Source organism: Euleptes europaea, chromosome 10, assembly GCF_029931775.1.
Source record: "Euleptes europaea isolate rEulEur1 chromosome 10, rEulEur1.hap1, whole genome shotgun sequence".
In the NCBI taxonomy this organism is placed as follows: Eukaryota; Metazoa; Chordata; class Lepidosauria; order Squamata; family Sphaerodactylidae; genus Euleptes; species Euleptes europaea.
In genome coordinates this window covers 39,306,199-39,333,909 of record NC_079321.1, presented here as the reverse complement: position 1 = coordinate 39,333,909, position 27,711 = coordinate 39,306,199, and the positions used below count along the sequence as shown (strand labels likewise).

General features: G+C 43.0%; 1 protein-coding gene across 2 annotated transcripts in view; it reads right to left on the bottom strand.

Moving 5' to 3' along the window:
* LRRC1 (leucine rich repeat containing 1) overlaps nt 1-22,554 on the bottom strand; it is an 81,788-nt gene extending 59,234 nt beyond the window's left edge. For both annotated transcript variants that reach the window (XM_056856456.1, XM_056856457.1), the window contains exons 1-2: nt 22,396-22,554; nt 1,208-1,325 (exon numbers count right to left, since the gene is read on the bottom strand). In XM_056856456.1, coding sequence (XP_056712434.1) covers nt 1,208-1,325; nt 22,396-22,554 — 277 coding nt within the window. The remainder of the gene's footprint in view (nt 1-1,207; nt 1,326-22,395) is intronic.
* Between the last annotated feature and the right edge of the window lie 5,157 nt (nt 22,555-27,711).

Genomic DNA, 27,711 nt, shown 5'->3' with positions numbered 1-27,711 from the left:
CTACAATCTAAAGAACTTTTATTTTATTTTTATTGGAGATTTCCAAGGTTTAGGCAGGTTTTTCACTTTCTTCCTATTACCACTACTTCTGTAATTTGATGTGTTGGCACATGATTGGTCAGTTGACCATATTAATAAATTTGAATTGGACTACTTCGGTAAGTAGCAACAGTTAGCTGCTGTCAAGAAAAAGAAATAAACCAGATGTATTTTATTTTGCCCAGGGGTATGTGGCAGCTATCTCCCTGTCTCCAGCTAGCTTGACTTGGCTTGAAACCAAAATCTGAGCAGAGCTTTTTGAGTATGACCTGCTGAGCATAAGAGTAAAGCCTTCTGGCCATCTCTGTAGGGAAGAGTCCATTCAATATGGCAACCTCAAGTCTGCACTGAACTGGAGCAAGGACTGGTCCCTTACCTCTTTTCCCCCCATCTCATCTAAATTCTGCAAGAGGCCACACTTTATCCCACCCTTCTCCAAGGAACTCAGGGATGCACAGGAATCCTTCTTTCCATTTTGTCCTGTCAACCATCTCAAAAGATAGTTTAAGCTGACATAAAGCAAACAGCCCAGAACAGGACTAGCTACATGGGTGAAAAGTAGGATTGCCACGCCGAGCCTGGTAATTGGTGCAAGATTGGAGGGGGGGCAGGGAGCAGCGCATGCACTGTGATGTCACAACTGGAAGTGATGTCATGTCACTTTAGAGTCAACCCTGGTTAGTACTTGGATGGGATATCACCAAGGAAGTCCAAGGCTGCTACGCAGAGGCAGGCAACGGCAAACTACCTCTGAAGTCTCTTGCCTTGAAAATCCTACGGGGTTGCCATTGGTCCACTGCAACTTGACATCACTTTCCACCACCACCACCAAGGCTAACTCCTCATTAGCATGTTTTTAACTTGGGGGTGCAGTTTAACATGGAATCTTAAATGTGCATTTCCAAGTGGAAAAATCACATGCCGAAAATTTTGGGTCTTCAATCTTTTTTCAAAAAAAGAACTCTGAATCTCAGAAGGTGGCTTTTGTTCCTAATGAACACAACCCCTGGAGAACTCCTCATACAGAACACTAGAGATGATTTATATATAATTATGTGAATAAATAGTGTTTGGTAAAAGATGCTCCTGTATTGAGACATCCATGCTCCATTCATCTTGAGCTAAGCTATAAAAGAATCCCATACAACATGTATGTATTCTAGCTTACCATTTCGAGACAAATCAAGTTCCACGAGCTGCATGAAGTTTGCTATCTCTGGAGGAAGTCGCTGAATTTCATTATCACTAAGCCCAAGTTTTCGTAATTTTACAAGCTGAAAAAAAGGCTGAAAAAGAAAATAATTTTGCATTAACTAAGTGGTAATTGAGTCTTTGTTGTATTGTAGTTAGCCATGGTTTTAGCTCAACTAGAAGACAAGTAAAATGCTATCATCAATACAGGGTCTATGGTATTGATGTTATTTCTGTACAATAGGTCTATAGCTATTGAACACTCATATTCACTCACCTGGGTAACCTTGCCCAGTCAGGTTTCCCAGACACAACATGGACTGAGTTTTGCTGTGAGAAAATACAAAGAAATCATGCCTACAATCTTGTCCACGACCGTGTGGGAGTTAATGTGCATACTTCTGCATGTACAAAATGCAGAAGTGTCAATGTGAACATTTCACTTGGCTTGATCAAGTGGCCGAATTTAAAATTATAACTGTTTTTCACAGCAAAATCTGCCTACCCCTACTTCAGAAGGAAACAAGTCAGTATTAAGTATTCAATTTCCAGCCATATCAGTCTCTTACCCCAAATATTCAAAAACACTTAGAAGAAAAGTTCACTGCTCTGTTGTGTACTGAAGTTCACTCACGTGCACTGCCAGCAACGCTACCTGCACTCATGACCCTCCAGAGCACTCCTTGGTCCTGCTGTCTTAGTAACGGAAACCCAAGCTGATCATTCACTAGGGTAGTTAGCTGGTGGCTGGCACCCAGTGGGACACTGTGGTGGTCAGGGAAACGGGGAGAGGCATCACCATGGTGTCACTTCGGGGTTCATCACAACACTCTTGACAACTCTCTGATTCAGGTGAATCCTACAGTGCCATACTGACACAATGCTATCATTTCCAATTTCTTACAAGGTACATCCAGGTCTTGAACTGATAATTTACCTCACTTTTAATGACTGGGTGAGCCTAAACTCAGCTGCTTAGTACAGGGTAAAGAGAAAGCTCTAACACTTCCTACCCAGAGTTTGTTTAGGGCATCAATCAAGTGAAAGACATGTATTCATAGGAACAGGAACTGGATTTTCTACTTGCTTAACATAATAGGACCAAAACCTGGACTAAGGTGAAAAAAGAGAAGCTTCTATTTCCTAGGAACCAGCCCTGCATATGACATTGGAGGGGGGGGGGGAGGAATATTTGAAATTCCTAACACACCAACAACAATTTTCTAGGTGCCTAGGATTTTTCCATCCCCAGCCAAGCACACAATGCAATTCAGCTACATGCACAAATTCACCTAATCCAGATGTTGTCCTTTCCCTTTATCATATACAGTGAAAGACTGGTTAAGCAAGGCAATAGAATTCACAATTTTCCCACTCTTTCAAAGAGCTCTTGTGAAAGGTAGGGTGGAGACTCTAATCCATACAATTATGAAAACATGCCAGGTTCATTGTTCTGGAACCTTATAAAACAATTCTGGTTGACAAAAGATTCTGTGAACACTCTCGATGCGTGTTTTAAAAAGAATGAAATAATCCTTTTCGGTTTAAGATTTTCCAATCAATGTGGATTGTGTAAGATTAGGTAATTAGGGCACAATTAATTCAGGGCTACTTGAATGCCTGTCTATAATTTACTGTTGCCAATACCAAAAGTACATTCAAATTACCCCACACTGAGGCTGTTATCTGATGGTGAAAGGTTTATCATGTGGCTTGGCAATTTTCTCTACACCAAAGCAAACATCTGAAAAGGTGTGAACTGCCTTGAGAGAAAGAAAAACACCAACTGCATGGCAAGTCCAGCCTCATCAACAGCTGCCACCAAGGACAATTTAAGTGACAGATGTGATGTAGGAAGGCCCTTAATCTCCATAGCGTTAACCCAAATGGTTAAGTATCAGTCTCGCTATTATTCATGGCCTCGGACCCTATCATCTGTGTGACTGCCTCCCTCCTTATGCTTTGCCACAACAGCTTCAGTCACCTGAGCAAAGCCTTCTGCAGGTGCCACCCTGCAAATGGCATGATCAACAACTGCCCCTAGACTTACATTCTCTGTTGTGCCCCCCCCCCTTGTGAGATGGCCTGCTTGATGAAGTCAGGAAGGCTTCCACCCTCCTGGTATTTTGCAAACTATGCACATCTGAATTACTCGGGGGGGGGGGCGTCATTTTTACAAAGGTAATAGGGCTTTATTATAATGGAATTATTGATGGATTGCTGGGTAGCCAGAGGCTGTTAAATCTAGGGAAAGGAAGGATAATGGAATGATTCAGGAAGAAGACTGTGGATTATACTACCGTCCACAGTAAGAACTATCTGTTGTTGTATGTATTATCCTATTATATGATTTTGGCATCATTTAATATGCCATGTTAATACTTATACTTTGTTCCAGATTTTTATTTGCTTTAATTACCACACACTAATCCTATTACATTGCTTATTGAATGGTCCATCCTATTGACTTGCGCTGTGTAATCTGCCTTGCATCTCAGTGAGAAAGGTGGACTATAAGACAAATAAAAGAACATAAAAGAAAAATGAGCTGCAGAAACAGAATAAAGTGAGTGGTAACTAGTCCAAGTTAGCAGCCCCCAAAGAAAAACTGAGTATGCCACTAAAGTACATTCTCATCAATCTGTACTCATTCAGCCACCCTTTGAAACATATAGCAAGCTCTAAAAGGCCAGATTTCTCCTCCAATATGTAGCATGGCCCTCTTTCCCAGCCTCCTTTCTTTGCCTTTTACAGCTGCCTGACATGCAGAAATTCAGCAAGGTCAAATTTTCCCCATTGCATACTCCATGCCATAAAAAGCTTCATCTGCTTAATTTTGTGTGCCAGACTACTGAGAAAGGCACTGGGGGGATATCCAGAAAATGTAGTGTAGCTAAATGTATTTGTTTAGGTAGAACAGGAGAGGCAACCTGAAATATACTGCACCATGAAATGCACTACCAGAGATGCTGCATTTTCCCCAGGAAAAATGTTCTGTCCCACATATGTAAATACAGTATTTCTCTATAGTTGTCAGGGCTGTTGTGCTGCAAATCAATTATATTAGATGGGCTATGAGATACAAAGCTGGGACAAACTTCACTGCTTACAAAAGGTCCAGACTTGTACACGGTGTATTTTTCTTCTTTTGCTATTATTTAAATATTTAAATTACTTAATTTTCTGGTTCAAGTTTCTCCCAAATCTGACATCACTGGGCACCTGCTAAATTACCAGGACAAAACTATTCATGAAATTTAGATGGACTCCATCCAGTATGCCCTGACCTGATGACACAGGCTAGCCAGATCTCGTCAGCTAAAGCAGGGTCAGCCCTGGTTAGTATTTGGATGGGAGACCACCAAGGAAGTCCAGGGTTGCTACGCAGAGGCAGGCAATGGCAAACCACCTCTGAACATCTCTTGCCTTGAAAACCCAATGATATGAATTTAGTGAATAAAGTAATGCACAAAGTCCATTCAAACTTCCAGCAAAAAACTTAGTTCTTTTAATATGCAATGTTTACTCATACAGGGAGAGTTTAGGCTAGTCAAGTTTTTTTACCCAAGTGCAAGGCTAATGCAGTCTTGACCTTGATGGCCCAGGCTAACCAGATCTCATAAGATCTCAGATGGGAGACCACCAAGGAGGCCCTGCGTTGCTACACAGAGGCAGGCAATGGCAAACCACCTCTGAATATCTCTTGCCTTGAAAACCATATGGGGTTGCCATAAATCGACTGTGACTTGATGGCACTTTCCACCACTACCCAGTATTCATCTGAGAGATCAACTCAAGTCAGATGGAATTTGCAAACAACAAAGGATGGATGGACAAAGTGACTGGGATGTCCAAAGCCTCAGCTCATGCTGGCATTTCCCTCTCTAACACCAATGTCATTTGGACAGCTGTGCTCAGAAATGCTTCTCGTGCGTGGGACCTAAACTCCCAGAGAGTCCATTTTCAAGCCACATTTCACTCTGCCATAGCCTGCTTTGGGGAAAAAACAGCTCAGCAAAACCAGTGGTCTTCTGCCAAGGATGTTTCTAAGTTATTGCCAGAAACCAACTTCCAGGCAGCAGTACATTGATACAGCTGTTTCATTTTCTTTCCCTGTGAGCGTGGATTTATTTTATTCCCCTTTATGTGGAATGAGAAGCAACAGCAGTAAAGATTAAAGAGCATCTGCTGTGAGACTCATCAGATCACAGCATAGAAGGGGGAAGCTTTCACCTCCAGCTGCTGTACAGGAAACCCATAATCATGCATTATTACTAGACGCTACTAGATCGGTGGCTAGTTTAACTGTGTTGGTGACTTGGAATCAGGAGAAGATAGCATGTTAAATACTAAGGCATGCACTCAATAAGCAGGAATATCATGTTTAAGTGGGCGGTGGGGAACACAAATCAGATGAATCCCCTGTTCTTCTAGAGTGACTAATTAATAAATTTAAAGTGCAGTCTCTAAATCCAATGAAATCCATGAGCTGAGAGTAAAGTAATTCTGCATAGGACTGCACTGCTAGGGTGGCATTTGCAGAAGCTTTTCTCCCCTAGAACAGCTATTGCCAGTTTATATTGTGTATCAGGAATGGAGTCAGCCAGTGCCACACCTCTGAATACGGGTCTGAGAAAGAAAGCTCCTCAGAGATGTCCCAACTCTTTCAATGTCTGAAGAATTGGTTTGCATATGCCGATTTTCTCTACCTTTTTAAAAGGAGAATCAAATCGGCTTCCATTCTCTATCCCTTCCTCTCCCCACAAAGACACCTTGTTAGGTCAGGCTGAGAAAGCTCTAAAAGAACTGTGACTAGCCCAAGGTCACCCAGCAGGCTTCATGTGTAGGAGTGGGGAAACCAACCCGGCTCACCCAATTATTAGAGTATGCTGCTCATGTGGAGGAGTGGGGAATCAAACCCAGTTCTCCAGATTAGAGAACACCGCTCTTAGCTACTACACCATGCTGGCTCACCATGCTGTATTCTGCACAGACAACACAAAGAACGTTGGGTCTGCCCCTCATTCAAATGCTAGAAAGAAGTTTATTCAAGCAACAGACTGGACTCCTGACAGTAGACCCATGTTGGTGTATGTTACAGCCTATTTCACAAAGTAGGTTGTAGGGTTATTACAAAGCTCTTCTACTCTTTACAGGTATAAACAGCATACCTACAGGAAATAAGGTATTCAGGAAATAGAGGCTGAACAATAGGAGATCATTCAATTCTAAGAGAAGAGAGGGAAACTGGGTGGTAAGCATATAACCTTAGCGGCATTTCCAAAGAACCAGTAAGCAGTGTCCATATGAGTTTTATAATAGCATAGGGTTTTCTAAAAAATCTTTTTTTAAAAGAAGGTAAGAAACTATGAGGTATGGGCTGCTTAAATTACTTTGTCACTCACTGGATACTTATGAAAGTTGTTTCAAAATTGAATCTCTAATTATAAGTCACCAAGATGTCTATTTCTAACCCTGTATATCAGGGGTGGGGAATGTCAGGCCCGGGGGCCGTTTAAGGCCAGCGAAATCATTTGGTCTGGCCCTTCATGGGTCCTGGCAGATCTCTAACTCAGAAGGATCTAAGACTGGCAATCCACCCCCTCCCATGGACAGGAATAGCCTCTATTCAAGGGGGATTTGAGCTTGTTTTGCCAAGAAAAGGAACCTTTTTCCCCCCTTTCAGAAGAGTTGTTAGCTATGGCGCTGCTAGGACCACCCAAGAAACTGTATTAACCCTTTCCCACCCGGGCCGTGGAGAAACGTATACCCTCTGTACTACAAGAGGGCTGGGGGCAGAATGCATGGGGGGGGTAAGTTCTTAGCTAGTGTGTCCTCATTTCATCCCTGCAGGCGGAGGTAGCAGGAGCCGGCTGTAGAATCCGGCCCCGACCATGCGGAGTAGGATCAACTCCGGCGTGTGGCTGGACGGCTATGCTCGGCTGGTGCAACAGATCATCCTGTGCCACCAGGTGGACTAGTGCACAACCAGTTGGATGCCTGCCTGCTTGCCCATGGCAGGGGGTGTCTTCTGGGGCAGCTGCCTGCTTGGGGCTTGGTTGGCTAATTTTTAAGTTGATAATTTTGTATGGCCCGCGAATGATGTTATAAATATCCAAATGGCCCTTGGCAGAAAAAACGTTCCCCATCCCTGCTGTATAACTACATTTAAACAGATGGTTCCATTTAAGCGAGCAAGCATCCTCAAAATATGATCCATTATTAGCATTACGCTCAAGGCCTTTGCCATTACAACAGTTGTTTAAATCTGAAGTAGGGAAGCCATTACAATTTTATATTTATTGCAGCTATTTTCAAAGCACACGTGACTAGCAATGTAGAGTAAACTTGTTTAGAATACAAGGCCATAGTATCTAAAAGAATACACCAGGCTCTTAAACACACAACAGAGGATAGCTTGTTTCCAGAAGGCAAGGCAAGCTGGGATGTATACATTCCCACAGTTTATCACACACACTATACATTTCCGTTCAGTTTTCCTCTCCTCACACCATTCAAACACCATATAATGACCCAGAATTAAGTCTTGTGGGAAACCTGCATAGGGAATTCTCCCCTTAACAGTGGCAGAGAGAACCACAGGTTTTTTTTTTTTTTTTTTAAAAAGGATCCAAGTTCATGATGCTAAGCAATTTTCATGGCTATGCAAACAAGTCAAAGAGAATTCAGCACAAAGATAATACATACTAACCATTATTTAAAACAGAACTTATTATCCCATGCTCATATGTGTTTGTCTTGCCCAACACCCAGACCTCATTTATCTCCTTTGCGCTCATGCTCCTTACATGTTTCATTATCTAACTCTCCCTTCTCTTTCTCCACTAGTCCAAAACCCATGGTTCTCTTCCCCTTCATGACGTCTATCAGAACTAGTTTACACATTATACTGTGTGTTTTTTTCCTCCTGAAAAGAAAGTATCACTGAATCCAACAGAGTCAAACTTGTTGATGTGAGATATTTTAGATGCAATTTTCTATTTCAGCTTTACAAAGAAGTGGCTTCTGCAATCCACTGCATTCTAATAACAGAGAGGAGCAACAAGACATGAAAGCAAAATTCAATGTTTCAGCAGATTTCTGAAGACTCAAATCTATCTAGTCAGCATCAGTGGTATATCACAAGCGTATTCAGATTTGTTTGGGGTAAAACCATGACCAGTTAAAGTATAAGATTGGTTAATCACAACGTCTAAACTGCAAGTACGTACTTCTCTTCTAATAATGGATATGCATATTTTAGAAAATGTGAAGGGAACTATATATTCATAAACATAATATATCCCATTAAGAGTGGTTACACCAATCAAGCCACTGCAATGTAATTTTTACTTTAAACACATACATACCGAAGTACCTCTCTGAGTTACCCAGTTCCAGGGACATTGGGATGGATCCAAAGTAAAGTCAATGGAGCTCATCAGCTGAACTTTCTCTCTTCCCTCCCCTTGTTGTAGCTCAGGGGTCCACAACCAATTTGAGCCTATGGGCACATTAAGAATTCTGACATGGCATGGTGGGTGCAGAAACAAAATGGCTGCCACAAAATGGCTGCCACAGGGGGCGGAGCCAGCCACCAAATGATTACCACAGCTTAACTTCAGAAACACAGTGCGGATCCCTGTGCTGGGGTGGCAGCTGCTGCCAAAGCAACATTTAAAAAAATCGGCATAGCCAGTCAAATCTCCAATAGTCAATCAGAAGCCTTGCTGAGCAAAAGCTCTACTTGGCCCTGCCCACTATCTAAAAAACACTTGGCAACTGCCACAAAAGTTGCTGGCGGGTGCCATGGCACCATGTTGGGGACCCTGGCCATAGCTCATTGAGCCCAGCAAAAAAGTTGTTATTGAAGTTGTAGCGAACAGGAATGGAAGCCTGCAATAAGAGAAGGGAGATTGCAAAAATTATCCCACCTCAGCTACTGAAGCACTGCATGCCAGCAAAACACTAAGGCTGGGTCCAACACAATGCAGATCTATTGTTCCAGTTAGTCTTTATTAAGACTAAAGATCTGCTTTACAACATTGGGAGAGGTTTTGTTTTTCTAACTGAAAAATAAATGTAAGTTTTTTTCACAAAGTGTACTTTTATCACTAGTGTGCAACACATCCCAAGTATAGCTTGCTATATAGAGCTCCTCCTGACCACTCTCCACATTCACCCTTCCCTGCACCATAAATGACTAATCAGGCCCTTTTTGTTGTTGTTCAGCAGGCATGCCTTCACAGTGAAGCTGTCACATGACCCCTTGTATTACTCCAGCCCTTAGAGCTGGACACAATAATATCCTGCAAGAAGCCAAAGGTGATGAATCACCTGTGAAAACAACACTAGGGAACACTGAAGCAATAACAAGGATTGTGCTCAGTCGCTTGCCCCAACTAGGTATTATTTTGAGGATTCCAGAGATCTGAGAAGCTAGTCACACAGTATTTCTCACAGGAACATCTGCATCTAAGGAAATGCAGCCACAAAACAGTAAGCACAGTAATAGTCCAGAGAATAACTGGAAGAAACGTGACATTTCCATTGCTGGAGCTAAGTAGGTCTGCTACCTTAAGCTGCCTGGTGGGAGACCTCTGGGGGAACCACAGGCAAGATACAGAGTTTCTTGGAGGAAGAGTACTATATAAAAACTGCAGTAGCTTTTGCTGCCGGGAGACAAAGCGTTTCCATTCAGGGTTCAGGAAGACTAGCTCCCCAGGGCCAAATTAGACGTGATAGCTTCCACAGGTCTGCCCCTTGGACGCCACCACCATTTTAAAGCTAAGGCACTATTCCTCCCCCCAACATACCTTTTCAAGTGCACAAGGAGTCTCGGGGATATGTGTGCATCAGCCCACCGTACTGTGGGCCCTATCAGAATCAGGCCCTCATAGCATTTTTAAATTGCTTTAAAATGGTGATGGCATCCAAGGGGCCATGTCTAGTTTGGCCCTCAGCCCCAACTCCCCTTCCTGTGCTTGAACCATTGTTAAGAACCTCTCTCCCTTGAGAAAGAACCAAGACCTGTTCCACCTGTTCAGGTGAGAGAGATTTTTATTGTACTGTCGCATACCATTAGGTGTGACTTCTATTGCAAGCTACCTTGGATCCTGCTTAACAGAAGAAAAATGGGGTGGTAGCATTTTAAAACATCATAAAATTAATACAACCTTAGTTTCTTACACGTGAGACATCATTCATGTTATGTACTTCACCTGACTAGAACTTGTGTCTTGCCATGACTCAAACCTGATATTCCTGGTCTAGATATTTCAAAAGAGAATAAACAATCAGTTATCCACCCTGCCAATTAAGTTAGCAGAGTAGAAGTCCCTACAGAAAGCATTTATACTTTCCGTCACGTGCAAGCAATCCTCTTTTGATATAAGTTATCTTTAAAGTCTCATGGTTTGTATTAAAAAAAAAGGTAAAGGTCCCCTGTGCAAGCACCGGGTCATTCCTGACCCATGGGGTGAAGTCACATCCCGACGTTTAAGAGGCAGACTTTGTTTACGGGGTGGTTTGCCAGTGCCTTCCCCAGTCACCTTTTCTTTACCCCCAGCGATCTGGGTACTCATTTTAACGACCTCGGAAGGATGGAAGGCTGAGTCAACCTTGAGCCGGCTACCTGAAACCAACTTCCATTGAGATCGAACTCAGGTCGTGAGCAGAGCTTGCACTGCAGTACTGAAGCTTACCACTTTGCACCACGGGGTTTGCCATGGTTTGTATAAGGATACATTAAAGTCTCTGGCCACAAACTTGCCCATTCTAGTAGCTGCTTCAGTTATGTATCTCCTGCAAATATGCTTCCATGTCTGAAGAATCACAGAAAGGCATGTGTTGGCTTTTATATGCCTCTGTACACAAACATCTTATGAACATGGAACTGCTAAAGGATTCATACTGTTTTAAAGAGTTCTAAAGCTAAACTGTTTATCACAATTAGTCTGTCCTGCTAAACCTGTATTCAAATGTATCTGACATTCTATGCAGGGTGCAGACAACAAACATTAAGAACATGGCCTGAAACATCTTGCTGTATGCACTTCAAACTGCTTTACGCATACTCAGTGTTGTCTAGTCTGACTAGCAGAGGCTCCCCAGGGTCTCAGGTACTCCTCATCCTTTTAACTGGATATGCCAGGAGTTGAACCTTGCACCTTCTTCAAAAGATGTCAGGTCTCAGGGCATGACATCCCCTCAAAGTGCAGATGGATCAAAGGCAGGCTCAAGCTCATGGCTTTGCAGGTGCTAAGCCACCCTGAAGGAACTGAAATGGCCCTTATTTTCAAAAGGAGACTTGAACCCACATCTGCAGAGCTAATACCTGAAGTGGGTTTACTCCAGGGCTCCTCCAGGCCTTATCATGGTGCTCTTCAACAAGTGTCTCTCTTCTCTTTTTTTGTGTAACATTAAGCCTGACAAAAAGTTCCGGAGAACTCAAAAACTTAACACTGCTTTGTTGTACCTTGATCGGTCGTAATAAAAAATACTACACAGAGCTTCTTTGGAATCTATCTGGCAGCCTTCCCTGTATTTACACAAGCTATTACTCAGCTGCTGATTATTTAGGCAAACCTTGAATGTTTTCTGAACTCTGGCAGAACACTTAATTTGTGAGAAGTTCCAAGGTAGGGTTAAACCATTGTAAGTTTGTGACATAGATACATCCTTAGTGGAAAAGGATTATAGAGAGGACGAGAGCACAGGGAATCAGTTTATGAGGAAGACAATTCTGACACTGAAAATGCACATGATTATTATTGAAACTAAAATACAGAAATAAAGTGTATGCCTTTTGAACCAAAAAAGGACATCATACAAGAGCCAGTGTGGTGTAGTGGTTAAGAGCGGTGGACTCTAATCTGGTTTCCCCACTCCTACACATGAAAGCACCTGGGTGACCTTGGGCTAGTCACAGCTCTCTCAGAGTTCTCTTAGCCACATATACCTCACAAGGTGTCTGTTGTGGGGAGGGGAAAGGAAGGAGATTGTAAGCCGCTTTGAGACTCCTTAAAGGTAGGGAAAATCAGGGTATAAAAACCAACTCTTCTAGGTAACTGCTTGAACATTTTCAAGGTAATGTATACTTCTAGAAGTGTGCCCTGATATGTTAAATAGGTCAGAAAGCTGGATGAGGCAGGAAAAGGGCAAAAGAGCTGCGAATACAAATATTAAGGATAATGCTTGAAAGCATTTTTTTAAATTAAAAATCGTTTTTTTATTTAAATTGATTTTTGTAAATTACATGCTTTGAGGGAAAAGCTATCTAAAGATAGTTTTCTATTTAAGATACATTATAATCCAAAGGTTATGCACCATGAAATAAGGATTAGTTTTTAATTATGTAGCATGAGGCTGTATATTGATGCAATGTTTACATTTTTTGGTAAATGAATTCCATTAATCCATTCACAATATCATGCTCTTCCAGAGGCTTCTGTAAGATTATTTTGGGCAATTTTTCTATCTAGAATATATTATCACAGATGCTTGATTTTGCAGAGAATTTGTGTCTGCAGAGATAACATGCCTCTTTTTCATAAAATTAACATACTGAGTTGAGAAAAAGACCTTACTCCCAATGCACCACTGGAAATCTATGTGCTAAATTTCAATGAATAGAAGATTGATCGGACATGGCTCAGTGGCAGAGCATCTGCTTGGCATGCAGAAGGTCCCAGGCTCAATCCCCAGCATCTCTAGTTAAAGGGACTAGGCAAGTAGGTGATGTGAAAGACCCCTGCCTGAGACCCTGGAGAGCCGCTGCCGGTCTGAGTAGACAATACTGACTTTGATGGACCAAGGGTCTGAGTCAATATAAGGCAGCTTCATGTGTGAGTGACTGGAGTGGAATAGATCTGCACAAGGAACTAAGTGTGAGGAGAGTGGGGCAAGCTGTAAAAATGATACCGAAACCTTTTGAGCAGAATTCTCTACAAGCCTTGGAATTTTTGTGTGTATAGGTTTATCATATCATTCTCTCCCTAGAGAAGAAAACCTATAATGGCAGCAGGCTGTAAAAGAGACCCAGTTTGGGAATATTTTAACGAAGTTCCTCTACCTATGGGTATGTCAGGCAGGTGTGCATAATGCAAACACCGCAGCAAAGAAATGCAAGGCCTGGGGGCCTGAATGAAACATCATGAGAAGTACTGTTTATGATTTAAATCTAGCCTTACTGACTACTGATTTAAATCATGCTTTAAATCGATTTGAATTAAATCAAATCCACCCTACTTGAAAGTGGATAAATATGGATGATGTCAGTTAAAAACAGTGTGCATGGAGCAAAATCATAATGTCCAAGCAACCACAAAGGGAAGGGGGGGGAAGACTCTGCTCAAGCAATTACATGTAGCTCTTTCTCACTGGTGGGTACAGAAAAACAAGGGTCTGTGAATTTCCAACTATTCTATGAACAGCAAATAAAAGCTGGGAAAGACTACAATATGCTCATGGTATTCACTTGCTTGATGATGTTCCATGAATTTAGTAGGACATAAAGGTATGATATTAGAAAGAAGACTAAAAACAAAATATGCCTTGAACATTCACTTGACATTGTTCTTACTCCAGTGGACCAGAAAGGAGTAGGAAAAGAAGATGAAAAGCAGACTCTGGCATCCCACAATGACACCAAACAATAGCCATGTTATATGTTTCAACATAGTGCCAGTGAAGAACTAAATGGAAAGCTTGGTTTGGAAAACAAAAGTGCAGCAGAAGAATCCATGCTTCAGCCAACCATAGTTTAGAATCCAAAACATGGCTTTTGTTGTACTCCCGCTTATCTGCTTTTGTTTTCTGTCTGTACAGGTTTGTAACTTCAGTTTATGTCATAACTTCATGGTACTGTACCCTCTGCAGAGTGTGATAGTAATCTTCTATCTGTTCAGACATCACATGTTATCATGGTTCATGAATTCACCTCAAACCAGGTTTTCTGATTCCTGTATATCAGAACACCGCAACCATAGGTTGTCAGATGAGGTATTACATCAAAGTTAAACTTCCTTAATTGTGTTTTGCTAGGATGTGTGAACTGAACCTGTAAATCAAAGATACTGTTTAAATGTGACAGTTCAATAGACCACAGCATACATTATAGTATTTTCAAAATGTAAAATACAAGGAAGAGAAAAATGTTTACCACTTTTGAAAAGCCTATGTCAATTATATTAACTGCATCCATCCAAGCAAATTGACAAGACACACAGGAATGTTTTCATAAATGATAATGAAGCAGATATACTAGGCACTTGGCTTACTTGCTTGGCATGCTACTCTTAATAAGCTTGTGCCAAGGGTGTGTAGGTTGGTATCATACTCATAGGACACTTGAAGACCCAAAATGATAGTAATATTGAACTCTGGCCCAGGGACCTCAAAGGCCTCTGCTCCTCCTTGTTTGATACCCCATCACGCACCAGAAAGCCTCTTTACAAAATGTGCAAATCATGCATGCTCTACCCTCTCATGTCCTCAATACAATACCATGGGTACTGCACAAGTTACGCTTTAAAAGTTTATATGTCTGAATTGTCTGTACATAGCATTAGCCTACAAGGTAGTGACTCAGAAGTTAGCTGATTCTAGAGGCCCATGACTCAAAAGGCCCAACCCAAGTCATGGTATGCCATCTATGGAGGCCTCATTGGAACCTTCACAGCCACTCTCACCAGAAGCAAAACTGGATCAACCTGCACCAGAGGTGATGTCACTGCAAGGCATCTGAGGCTTGGTGTCCTGCAAGGCAGTCTCTGAGCAGAGGAGGGCCCAAGAGGACTCTTCGGCTGCAGATGACAAGAGGCAGCATCCTCTCCATGGCTTCAGCTCTCACAGAGCATCTGACAAGGGGGACATTTACCAGCTGTTTTAAATGGCAATTTAAGGGGCAATCCAGTACTGAGAACCTATGGAGGGACTCAAAGGAGAGAGGAGCAATGCTCCCTTGTGAAGATGGAACTTGGGCATAATCCTCTGAGGCCTTGGAGAGAGTGACTCAAGTTCTAATAAATCTCATTCCTTGATTAGAAGGGACCCTGTACAGATGACATACACACCCACACATTGACTGAATGTTTCAGAGCTGCTCACAAAGACCAGCATCACACAAATTCTTAAATCCCAATGTTTAGCCTCCAATGGCTTTTATTGCCTATGCCAGCATCTCTCTATTTACGTGGTGAAATCCTTTGCATTAGAAAACAGAGTGTAAGGCCAGTTCGGTTTCACATCTGAAGTAACTAAGACACTGAAGTAACTTAGGACTTTCCCTTCTTGGTGCCATTCACCCAGAGTTCCTGCCAGCATAGGACAGTGGTCACAATACAATCTGGGAGACACAATCATATTCCCCCAATCTGCCATGAAGCTTGCTCGGTGACCTTGTGCCAGCCACACACTCTCAGCCTATCCTATCTCACAGAGGAGCTATTGTTGTAAAGATAAAATTGAAGAGGGGAGGACAATGTTGTAAATCCCTTCAGTCCCCCATTAGGGAGAAAAGTGAGGTATAAATATCTAAATAAATAAAAGCTTCCACTTTAACATTGTAGCTTTGTTCTTAGTTTAAGGGCATATAAAAGAAAACATGAAGCTGGTTTATGTGGATCTGAGGCTCATAATTCAGCCAGTGTGTTGTAGTGGTTGAAATGTCAAAGTAGGAACTGCGAAATTCAGGTTCAAAACTTCACTCTGCCATGGAAGCATGCTGGGTGACCCTGGGCTAGTCACACATTCTCAGCGTAACCTACCTCACAGGGCTGTCCTAAGGATAAAATAGAGGACAGAATGTTGTATGCCACTTTGGGTCCCCCAACAGGGAGAAAAGTGGGAGTATAAGTAATAAAAATAAAGAAAACTCAGGAAACTAAAAAGGCCAATGAACATGAGCAGAGAGGTTTATTAGCTGTATTCAACACTGTTTCCTGAACCTTTGCCAGAGAGGTGAAAGATGATTCAACATTCCAGCTTCCTGCCCAACCAAAATACACAAAATAATCTCAATAAGGGAAAGGTACAGTGAAAAGTGTGCTCTTCCATACTTTTCCACTTTTCCTTCCACAGTAACCTTCTGTGTCTTTAAGTATAGGCCATTCATCCTTCAAAAACTGTTATGACAACTAAGTGTCTACTGATCCACTACCATCCTTTAATACAAATTTTTGAATATTAGCACATCATATTAGAAACATAGCCATCCGAGACTGATTATAAGATTCAAAAGGATCCTTTGATCACAGGGGCAATTATGTGTTTTAACGTAGAGCTGTTTTTGGAAGGCTCTTCTGCCTTGAAGTCAACAACATAACACTTGTATCCAAATATACTTCTAAAACCATTACACAGTTTTTTAAAATGTAACTGTCCATCATTAAAAACATTGTTACAGGGATAGAGTAAGAGAAGCAACAATTTGCTTAAAACTTTCTGCTGAATTGCAATTAGACAAAAAAAAACCTCTACCACAACTAAAAATGCATTAGAATTTAAATCTCCCTCTTTCTTCTTCCAGCTCCATATCTAAAATGGCAAACTGTGAACCTTTTTCAAAAGAATTTTTTTCCAATCCAGTAAAACTACCCCTAGCACACAGACCAAGGACAGAAACCCTTCCTTTAAAAACTTGGGGGGGGGGTATGAAATGATCAGCACTGCATACTAAAAAATACTTCGTTTCATTCTAACATCAAGGCCTGCAACCCTTAACAGGCTTTCTTCCATATTTATGTTGGATGTGAATGTAAACATTCAAACGTGCATCTCAGCATGGCAGCATCTATCCTCATTTCCTTGTTCTCCATAGGAAGCACCTTTAGAAGCTCAGTCAAGTGCCCATCTAGCTGCATGTAAATAACTTTTCTAAGTACAACTGCAGCTGGATCAGCCTGCAGTGTTTGCAGAACACACACCCGTCAGCAAGCTGGACACAGCAAACCTCCACAGCAATACCTGCTAGTCCAGACTGTAGCCTAGAAAGACAGCTACATCAACATACTGAGCTACAGAACTTGAGGAACAGGGGTCGTCAATGAGGTGCCATGGCCACCATGGCACCTGCCGACACCTTTTCCGGTGTCTGCCAAGTGTTCTTAGGAAGTGGGTGGGACCAGGTAGGGCTTCTGCTCAGCAAGGCTTCTGATTGGCTGTGCAGATTTTTAAAACATATTTTTTGGCAGCAGTTGCCACCTCAGCACAAGGATCTGCACCATGTTACTGAAGTTAAGCTGTGGCAATCATTTTTAACAAATTTGTTACGCATCTATGCACCCAGTAATGGCAGATTACACTGGGGCAATCGTTTGGTGGCTGGCTCCACGACCGGTGACAGCTATTTTGTTGCTGCGCCCACCATGCCATGTCAGAATCCCAAATGAGCCAGTAGGCTCAAAAAGGTTGGGGAACCCTGCTGTAGAGCAAGATCTCGGTACTGGTTACGTTCTCTTCCCTTAGTTATGCTTTCCTACCATTCCCTATTTTCAATTTAAAGCTGCTGCTTCAAATCAGATACAAGGAAGTTACTGCCAGGATACTGCTTAAATCAATGCGATTTCAATTCCTCGCATAATTTGCTTGATTTGAATTGACTTCAAAGTCAATTATGACATCCTGGAATAGCATTGCTCCCTATTTCTTAACTGAAAAGAGTTTAATACTAGCTGGAATAAGTATCTACATACTAGCTGGAATAATTACCTACATTACTCTTAAAATAACTCCATATAAATGAATTAATTTAAAACAGAAAATAGCTCTTCTTGATAGTAACCAAATGGGAACAGAGGGGTCTACGCATGCATCCAGCAATTTAAAATGTTTCTTTTGCCTTCCTGCCTTACATATACAACACCATATAGCATGTCTGATGGAGTAGATTTCAATTATGATAGAAGTCATATTACATATATGGGTTTCCTCAATATTGTAAGCTTTCCTGGGGCAGGGAGTAGATTAATCTAGCTTTCAGTGCTTCGAAGAGAATCATTCAGATAACCCTGATTGCAATAGAGTTGTAAAAGCTATAAGCAAATCTTTGTTGCTCTTATTACGCTTTAGAACTTTGTGTATGCAGCCTATTTCTGACTAACCAAAGAACACTGGCTTTATTTCTTGTTTGCAAAATGAATCAGAAGGGTAGCTAATTTTTAGCAGTGCAAATTATCAAGGCAGTTCATGAAAAGCATTTTGGATGTACAAGACAAAAATATTTCATCACAGGGAAAGGACTGACTCTTGTTACCAACTAAATTGATTATTATAGCCATAAACATAAAGGTTATATTGGGTATAGTTATTACACTGTGAATGCAATAATAAATTCAATCATTATGAGGGCAACAAAAGTTAACAAAGATAAATATCTTATTCTGTAAAACGCTATGTAAGTAGAGAGGGAAGGCGACATGGTATAGCCCGATCTCGGAAGCTAAGCAGGGTCAGTACTTGAGAAGGGAGACCACCAAGAAAAACTCTGCAGAGGAAGGCAATGCCAAACCACCTCTGCTTCTCACTTGCCTTGAAAGCCCCTTGCTAGGGTCACCATAAGTCAGCTGCAACTTGATGGCACTTTACACACACTCTCTGTAAGTAATTTACAGAAACGGGTAAATTTACAGAAATGGGTAAATATACAGTCCTATCAGTCAATATATGCAATGACCATTTTCTATTTATAAATATGGTTATTTCAACCTTGAGTGTAAAGCAAATGTGTAAAGCATCTAGGTGCCACCATCAGCTTTCTAGATAGTCATACTCCTAAGATTTTTTCCAGTCCCAATGATATTACTTCCGGCATCAGACAAAGTTCAGTATAGCTAAAACAGGGTTTCCCAACATGGCACTTAGAAGACAACTAGAAGAATGAAGCTGAAGAATTTGAAGGCCAAAAGTAATTAGTGTTGTGTTAGCCACCCAATTGTACTTTTTGGGTTGCCAACTAAAAATGAAGGAACTGGGAGAAAAAAAAACTGGCAGAATTTTCCATCCAGGGTCTTGGCCTAGAGACCCTTTAATTCCCCCTCTACCTTGACTGCCCATCTTCCTACGGCTAATAGTGGTTAATCTCTGCTCAAAAACCTTGTATGTGGATTTGCCCAGTTTCTATGGTTCCGTCCTTGGCAACTCCCATCCACTGCTTCCATAGGTACCCAAATTCTAGTCACCACATATCTGGCATCCTCTCAACTAACCTTCTCAGCACTTCCCTTCCCTTCTCCCCAGAGAATAAGGCTCCTCTTGACCTTTAAGCTCTTCTTGACTTTATTGTTGGGGCTCAGGACAGGATATAAATCAAAATAAATAAAGTAAGTAAACAAGCAAGCACTGTGTGGCTTCTTAAGAGGCACTCTCTGATCATTCCCTACCTTCCTCATTTTCCAGTCCTCTCCTCAAGCCATATTCTCCATCCATCTTTCCTTTGGATCCTTTCTTTCTCTCAAGTCTACCTCTCTTCAGCTGCATCTATATGCAAACTTAGGTGCAGTTAAATTAGAACATGCATGAACCCGGCTTGTTGCTACACTCATGTGTTTTTGCTGTTTCGCTCTCCCTCCCTTCTTGGGAATGCAAGTTCCCAGAGTATGCAGTTTTATACCCACTAGCTAGGATTCCAAACTCGAATTTAATCCAAGTTCAAAATCTAAGGTCAGCGGAGGAGAGATAGGCAGCCAGAATTAGTTTCTAATGAGGACCCCTTCATGGGGCTCCATGCATACTAGATTAACACACATTTTGACCTGAATACACATCTGGAAGCTGCCCTTGAGTCAGGACTCCTTGTCCCTTGTTCTCAGTGTTTAGAATCTCATTCAAGCTTTTTTGCTATCACCTGTGAGAAGCTTTTATCTCAACCAGACTGGAGTAACTTCCATAAGGGTAGGTAAGCTAACCGCTTAGCTCCCCCACCAACTGAACATCCCATGCCACCTGAGCCAATCAATGTCAGATACTTTATTACCACAAGTGTAACACAGTATAAATGGATTTGGCACACTGATTTACAGGAGTAAGAATCCACACTAGTAAGGGGAAAATACATTAAGCATGTTTTGTGGCTACATGTCTGGCTACAGCTAAAGGCCTGCTCAATGTCAGTGGTCCATGCCAATTTCCCCTGCCGTTCACTGTTACAAAGACAATTTCACTGCTGTCCCATGATGTCACAACTGCTTTCTGCTAGAAGATGACCTGAGTATCTTGCAGAGAGAAATACAAGGCATTGCTTGGGCTGGAATCTGGTTAATACGTATTGAGTTTAACATTGAAGGGCTTGATTTGGCTCAGATTTAGGTATTCTATTGTTTTTAAACATACTGTCATTTAAGAACAAGTGTGGTGTGGTGGTTGGAGTGGGCCTGCCCTGGCCTGGCTTAAATCCCCACAGAATCAAATTGACCTCACAGTGATGTTGTGAGGCTCAAAGGACAAACAGCACGACAACTTAAACTCTATGGTAAAAGCAAGGGATAGAGATCAAATGAAGGACCTTATGTTTTGGATGGGCTAAAAAAAAATGCATAACAATCCCAAATAAAGTACCATTAAAGGACAGCTCTATATCAACAGTGTTAAACACAATGGCTCCTATGCAAAGGGTAATTTTATATTCCCCATGTTCTCAATGCAAGTCCTAGGCTGTTACCGCACTTGTATTCCCAGCGATGTATTAAGAGTTTGAAAACGTTATAAAAAATACTGTTCGCACTTTGTTTGGCCCCTTTAGCTGTGAAGAGGTCTTCCAACCATTTATAAGCCGTGGTATCCAAAAACCGTTTTAAAGCGATGTTTTTTACAACATTTTAAAACTCTTAATACATTATATTGTCGAAGGCTTTCACGGTCAGAGTTCATTGGTTCTTGTAGGTTATCCGGGCTGTGTAACTGTGGTCTTGGTATTTTCTTTCCTGACGTTACTCCTCTGAAGATGCCTGCACACAGCTGTGGGCGAAACGTCAGGAAAGAAAATACCAAGACCACGGTTACACAGCCCGGATAACCTACAAGAACCAATCGTAATACATTGCTGGGAATACAAAGTGCAGTAACCCCACTAGTCTTCTTTGGGTGTCAGATGTACACGGAAAGTGATGTACCGGCAAATATGATCACAGGTCAGAGCAGCGACAGCAAGCAGCACCCCACTGCAGAAAATACTACAGACGGTACCCACAAGCACTCACCCATGTTACGCTTGCCCACAGAAGGGCATATCAAACCATCTGGGGCTTGATGTGCCTCAAGTACTTTTTTAAATAAATAAATAATAATTAAAAAAAAGATTCCAGAAGAGTTGCTAACCTGATTTCTCACCCAGGCCAAACTAAAGGCCAAGTCACGGGGGAGGCAGGCAAAGCCCAATCCCCGCAGCCCCTTCCACCCACGGGGGTCCCAAGACGATTGGCTGCGTGTCCTTTTGCAGCCAGCGTGGGCCGCGAGCCCTGGTTTTTCCAAGGCAGCCGCACCAATGGAAGAGCCGGTCTTCCCGGAGACGGCTGCTGGGAAGGAGGCTGGCGCCGGCGGAGACGCAGCTGCCTTTCGCTTTGCGCCGCCTGAACTCCTCGCTCTCTCCTCCCGCCTCCCCTCCACTCCCAGCGAGCTTCCCAAACGGCGCGGTGAACCAGGACAGGCTTTTACTCTCTCTCTCACACACACACACACACACACAACGCGTTTTCCGAGCTCCAGGGCTGCGGCCACAAGCGCGGCTGGGGGAGACCCGAAGCCCCACGGAGCTCGGAGGAGCAGTCCCGCTCCTCAGCCTCCCAACACAAACAACACGGGGCAAGGGGAGCAAAAGGCGTGAGCGAAGACCAGCTGCAGAAGAGGGATGCCGTCCCAGCCACGAACTCCCTTCCCCCCCACACACACACACACCCAAAGTTTATGAAGCAACCCTGACAAGGGTGGATGCTGAAGGACCGTGCTCCCCTCTCTTGCTCCGAGTGGTCGCGCCCAGTAGGCAAGAGAGACTCTGCGGGCCTTTCATTCCAGGAGGGGAGAGGGGGGGTCCAGCGAAGAGCGCGGCCACTCCTGACCCACCTGTGACCTCGAAGGAGTCCTCTTGCCCCCCTCCCCTTCCCTCCCCTCCCCTCCCCTCCCCCGGACAGCGCTTGCGTAAGCCCCCCCCTTCCCCTCCGCGCTCTCGCTCACCTTGGGCAGCTCGCGCAGCTGGTTGGCGTCCAGCAGGAGCTCTTCGAGGCTGCGGCCGTAGCGGTAGATCTCCTCCGGCACGGCGGCCAGCGAGCAGTGGCGCTTGTCGATAGTCTCCACATGACGGTTGCACCGCCACAGCGGGATGCAATGAAACATCGCCAGGCAGCGGGAACAACAGCCGCTCGCCCGAGCCGCGCGGGGCTCTGGCTGGCTGGCAGGCAGCCACCCACCCACCCGGGGGGGCGGGGGGGGGAGAGAGAGAAAGAGAGCAGGGGCGGCGTGCGCAACCTCAGCCTTTCAGATGTGCGTGTCCTTTCTCCCCCCCACCCACCGACCCACCGACCCACCCCCGCCGGACTTTTCTCTCCGGCTCCCTCCTGCCTAAGTTTCAGCAGAGCCGGAGCGGAGTGCCGGGCGGGCGCGCGCGCGCCAGAGCGCACGGGCTGCAAACCCGCCCCCCTGGCGACCCCCGCCGACGCCGGGCGCCTGCCCAGCGCGCGCCCCCACGGCCACTCTGGCCAGTCGCCGCCTCCGCAGGAACCCCCGGCCTCCCAGCCTTCGCCCCGGGCACAAGGCAACTCTTTCCCTCGCCCCTCTGCCCTGGAAAGAAACCACAACCAACTCTTCCACCGCCACAAACAAAAAGAAAGGGAGGGGGGAGGAAAGGCCCTTCCTCCTTTTATTGTCTCCGCTGTCCAATCAGTTGCATGGAGCTCTTGGGAGCCGTGCAGTCCCGGCGCGCAGCTCTCGGCCCGGCCACCTTTTTTTCCAGTCCTGTGCAGCCTGACCCGGAACCCTCGTCTGGCTGCTGGCTGTTTCTCTCTCCTCTCCTCCCCTCCTTTCCTCCGGCGCTCTCGCTCGCTCCTTTTCTTTCCCAGCTGACATCATCAGCCCTTGGTCCCTCCCCTTCTGCCGATGGGCTCTGACCCCCAGGTGGTGCGTGGCACCGACCAGGGTGGGGGGAAGGACGCCAGCATCCCTCCGCCTGCCCGGAGAGCAGCCCCGGGAAGGGGGAAAGAAGGGTGGAGGGGGGAGAAAAGGCTCTCCCAAGTGACTTCGGGAAGAGGCCGTCTCCTGCGCCCCCGCCTGCCGGTTCCTTGCAAATAAAGTGTCAGGAATCCGGAGGCGCGGCCGGATCGTCGGCCGGTTTCCTCGGGAGTAAATGCCACGCCTTCCGCAGGATTGCAGCCCGAGAGTTCTCAAGGGCGAGGAAGCTCTCGCTGGTTTCTCCCGGAGGTAACGTCCGGAAGGAAGGAAGGAGTAACACAGGCGCAGCTTTCGCGTCTACTACGCAAACGGCGGAGGTTTTGCCCCAATTGATAGGGATATGTTTTTTAAAAAACACAAAATATGAAACTGACTTAAAAAAAATGGGAGATATGTGCACTGGGGTAGGAGAGTACCGATCTTGAGCTGCAAATCCAGCTAGATGGATGAAATCCCATTGAGTTCAGTGGAATTTAAACTATAAGGCCCAGTCAAAGTGGCCCTTAAGGACTCCCACATTAAGGAAGTACTTGATCTGACCCAACATCTATGGATTGGGGAGGTGCTATTGTGAAGTTGTATTGTATAACATACTGGGCAATTGTGTATTACAGGCTGGATACTAACTCTCTTCCAATAAGACTTCTTAAACAGAGAAACTTCTAGTGGAAAATGGCTTTTTTATGATGGAGAAAAGCCTTTCTTTGTTGAAGGAAGGCTTTCTCTGTTGGTGGAAGATTCATTGAAAGGAAAAAGAGCAAGAGTTCAGCATCACCTTAAAGACTAACAAAATTTCTGGCAGGGTATGAGCTTTTGTGAACAAGAGCTCAAGAAAGTTCATACCCTGCCAGAAATTTTGTTAGTCTTTAAGGTGATGCTGGACTCTTGCTCTTTTCTACTGCTAGTAATAGACTAACACTGCTACCTATTGTGATCTGTCTTCATTGAAAGGGAGTCACAGGATCTAACTTAGTGGAAGGGGCTCATTGGATCCAACCTAAAATTATACAAGGTTTGTCATGTAGCTACACTTCTTTTGAGGCAGTACATTAAAATATCTGTATGTTGACTCCACTAGTACTCATTTATGTAAGACAAGTCAAAGAATTCCTATGTAGGATTGGCCAGCACATCATGACCCACTAAGACACAGCGCCAGCTACGTATTGTGGCTATCAGATGCTTGCTTTGGCTGGCTGGTTGTGGCTGTTCAGGTTGAGACAGAATTCATTTATGCAGAGTAGAACAAAGTGTCCTCTCCCAAAAAACTGCTGCTAACATTACAGCTGTTGTCCTGAAAACACATTGCAATGATAGTTTATACATGTACTTCTTTGAAGTACCAACACCCTGTGCTGGAATTGTGGTGGCCAGAGAAGCCGCCATCTCGATGCTGCCTTAGCCACAGGACTTTTTGATGGGTATTTTCAATGAAAGCAAACTGCATTGTTGGAAGCTCATCAACTTCTTATTTGTTTGCGCTACAATAACTTTGGAACTCATGTGTGTTATGAAAGCCACAGATGCCTTTCACTACTTTAATGTGAATATATTGGCATGTCCTCATTCCTCATATACCATGTAGTCCTCGGCTTACATCTTAATGAAAGACCCTTCACAGTGCATACTTGCACAGCTTTGAATCACAGTATTGTATTGCGCTTGGGAAGCCTCTGGTGCCAGTTAGCTGGCTCAGAATGTTTCATACAGGAATCTAAGCAATTTGCAGTTCATATTTCCATGAGAAGGGGAGAAGTGTCAGTCTGGCAAAAGACTGAGAAAGGTAAACCTGAAAAAAAAGACAGAGAATAAACTTGAGGGGGAAAAAAAGATAAAAATAGCAAGGAATATTGATCCTATCCACTGTTGAAATGTTAAAATTAATACTAATGGTTCCATTAAGCCTGGTATTTCAATAAAAAGTGACAATAAAGAAAACAGTGGGAATGAATGGCTATCATATTTAGCATTCTAGACCCAGGATTATTTAACTGTGCTTTAACTGAAATTCCTCTGTAACACTTACATAGTAAGTCATTCTTATCATATTGAGCATTTGTAATACGAAGTCATAAATACCAGTTGGTTCCATATTAATCCTTATATTTACAACAAATTCCATGTAATATACTTCATTGTTCTTTTTTAGGATGCCAAATAAATCACAAGTAATTCATAAGACAAACTATGCTTTTACTTTTTTTTTAAATTAATGTAGTTTCAATTCACTTTATGCCTTGCTTGGTCGTCCATGAAATGGATCAGAGGCTGTTCTGCTAGATTTGTTTATTCAGAGATCTCACTAAATCCAATGGGTTTGAATCCCAAGTAAAGCACAAATGCTTGTACATATACAAATGTACCACTACAAGTACCTTGGGGTTATATTCCAGGCTTTGCAAGCCAGAACCTCGCATATTAACTACTCTGCCCTAAATGCCCAGAAATCTTCAGATGTAATTCAAAAGTTTTATGGGCACAAAGGATGATAGTTCATTCCTGCCTCAATTAAGATGTTTAAAGCCAAAACTCTTGCCCAAATAACCTGTGGAGCACCATTGAGTGTTACTGGTAACACATCCAGCCTAGAGAAGGTTCAATCTAAGTTCCTAACGAAAATCTTTCAGGTGCTGAATAACATCTCAAATGCTGCACTGAGAATTGAATCAGTCCCGACTTTGGGTTGTCACATTTATGCTTTGGTTAAAACTACTTTAAAAAAAGGGATTAATAACTCTGATACTAATCTCATGAGATCTTGGAAGATACATCGGGTCAGTACTTGGAAGGGAGACCTTCTAGGAAGATGCTGCAGAGGAAGGCAATGACATACCACCTCTGCTTAATCAATTGCCTTGAAGGCCTCTTGCTTGGGTCGCTATAAGTCGGCTGTGACTTGATGGCTCTTTACACACATGCATGTATGTATATATGTGTGTATGTATAGCAACTTTTCAAAGAAAACCCTAAACAACCAAGAGTTCCGCTTTGTGGTCAGCGTTTGTTGAATATATGCATAAGACTCTTGCAATGCAATCCTAAGCCTCATTGAATAGACCTCAGTAGAATTCTAAATAGACCTCTCATTGTCAATAGCTTGCGTCAGAATGAAAGGATAACACTGACAGGAAAATGGAGAAGTAAGTGTATTAGCATTATTCATATATGGTAGATATCTAAACAGCTTGGGCCCAGCTCCATGTTCTAACATCATCTGGATGTTTGCAGATAGGTAGTCAAGTTAGTATGTTGTAGCAATACAAAAATTCAGTGGCACCTCAACATCTGGAAAAGTCTTTCTTAGGAAAAGATTAGGTTAGCAGGCACCTGCAAGCAAACTTCAACAGCAGTCCCTAGATTATCAGATTCTCTTCTCAGCAGGTATGTGTGTCTCTATTCTTGCAGACCTTCTAAAAGATTATAAAGAGCTGTTTATAACCAAAAGACCATCAAAAGTAGTTGATATAGTTTGGGGTTCTTCATCTGACTTGGTTTTGTTGAATGTATTATTGTGTTTGAGGATTTTTAACTTATTGTATTTCTTCTGTTCTCTTTGCGAGATGTTTAGTGTATTTTTATGGGAAAGTGGGATATACATTTCCTAAAACATAAACAGTCTTCTCTGTGCAGGTGAAAATTCCTGCCATGAAATTTTCTGTGTGATTCAGAACTTTACATATTTATACAGGGAAGTGAATTCTGCAGAAGAAATCACCTTCTATCTGTTGTTTTTGTTACTTTTCAAAAGAGTATGTGTTAATTTAGGCATCAACAAAGAGAAGACAGTGATGTGCCTGAGCTAGGAGAATGCGTACTATATATAGCCCATTGTTCTTAGAGTGTTCCAGTATTACCGGAATGTAACCCTGCACTCCTATCTGCAGTACTGTTCCTGCTTATCAGCATTTACCCATTATGTTATTACAAGGTAAGGTGCCAGAGGTGATGGAAGATTATGGTATTGTTTGCCTCATGTTAGATCTTTGTGGATCAAAATGTGGATAATTACTCTTTAAAACTTCATGCCTTATTACTACCTTTCTATAGTGAGGTTCAGTCTTTTCTTTAGACTTGTGTTCTTCAGTCGTAACCCTACAACTGCTATTTTACTGTTAGATCGCTTTGCTGCTTAATTTTATATCATTGGGGTGTTGCTTTTTTAACCATCTTACACTGTGTAAAATCTATTTCTATTGCTGCATACTGTTATGGATATTTTTGTTGCTGTTTTCTGTTTTAGCATCATTGTAAACTGTGATTATGTTAATTTTAGTTTAGGTCTTTTAATGTTTATTGTTGGGGTGTTTTCTTTGAATGTTGTGAGCT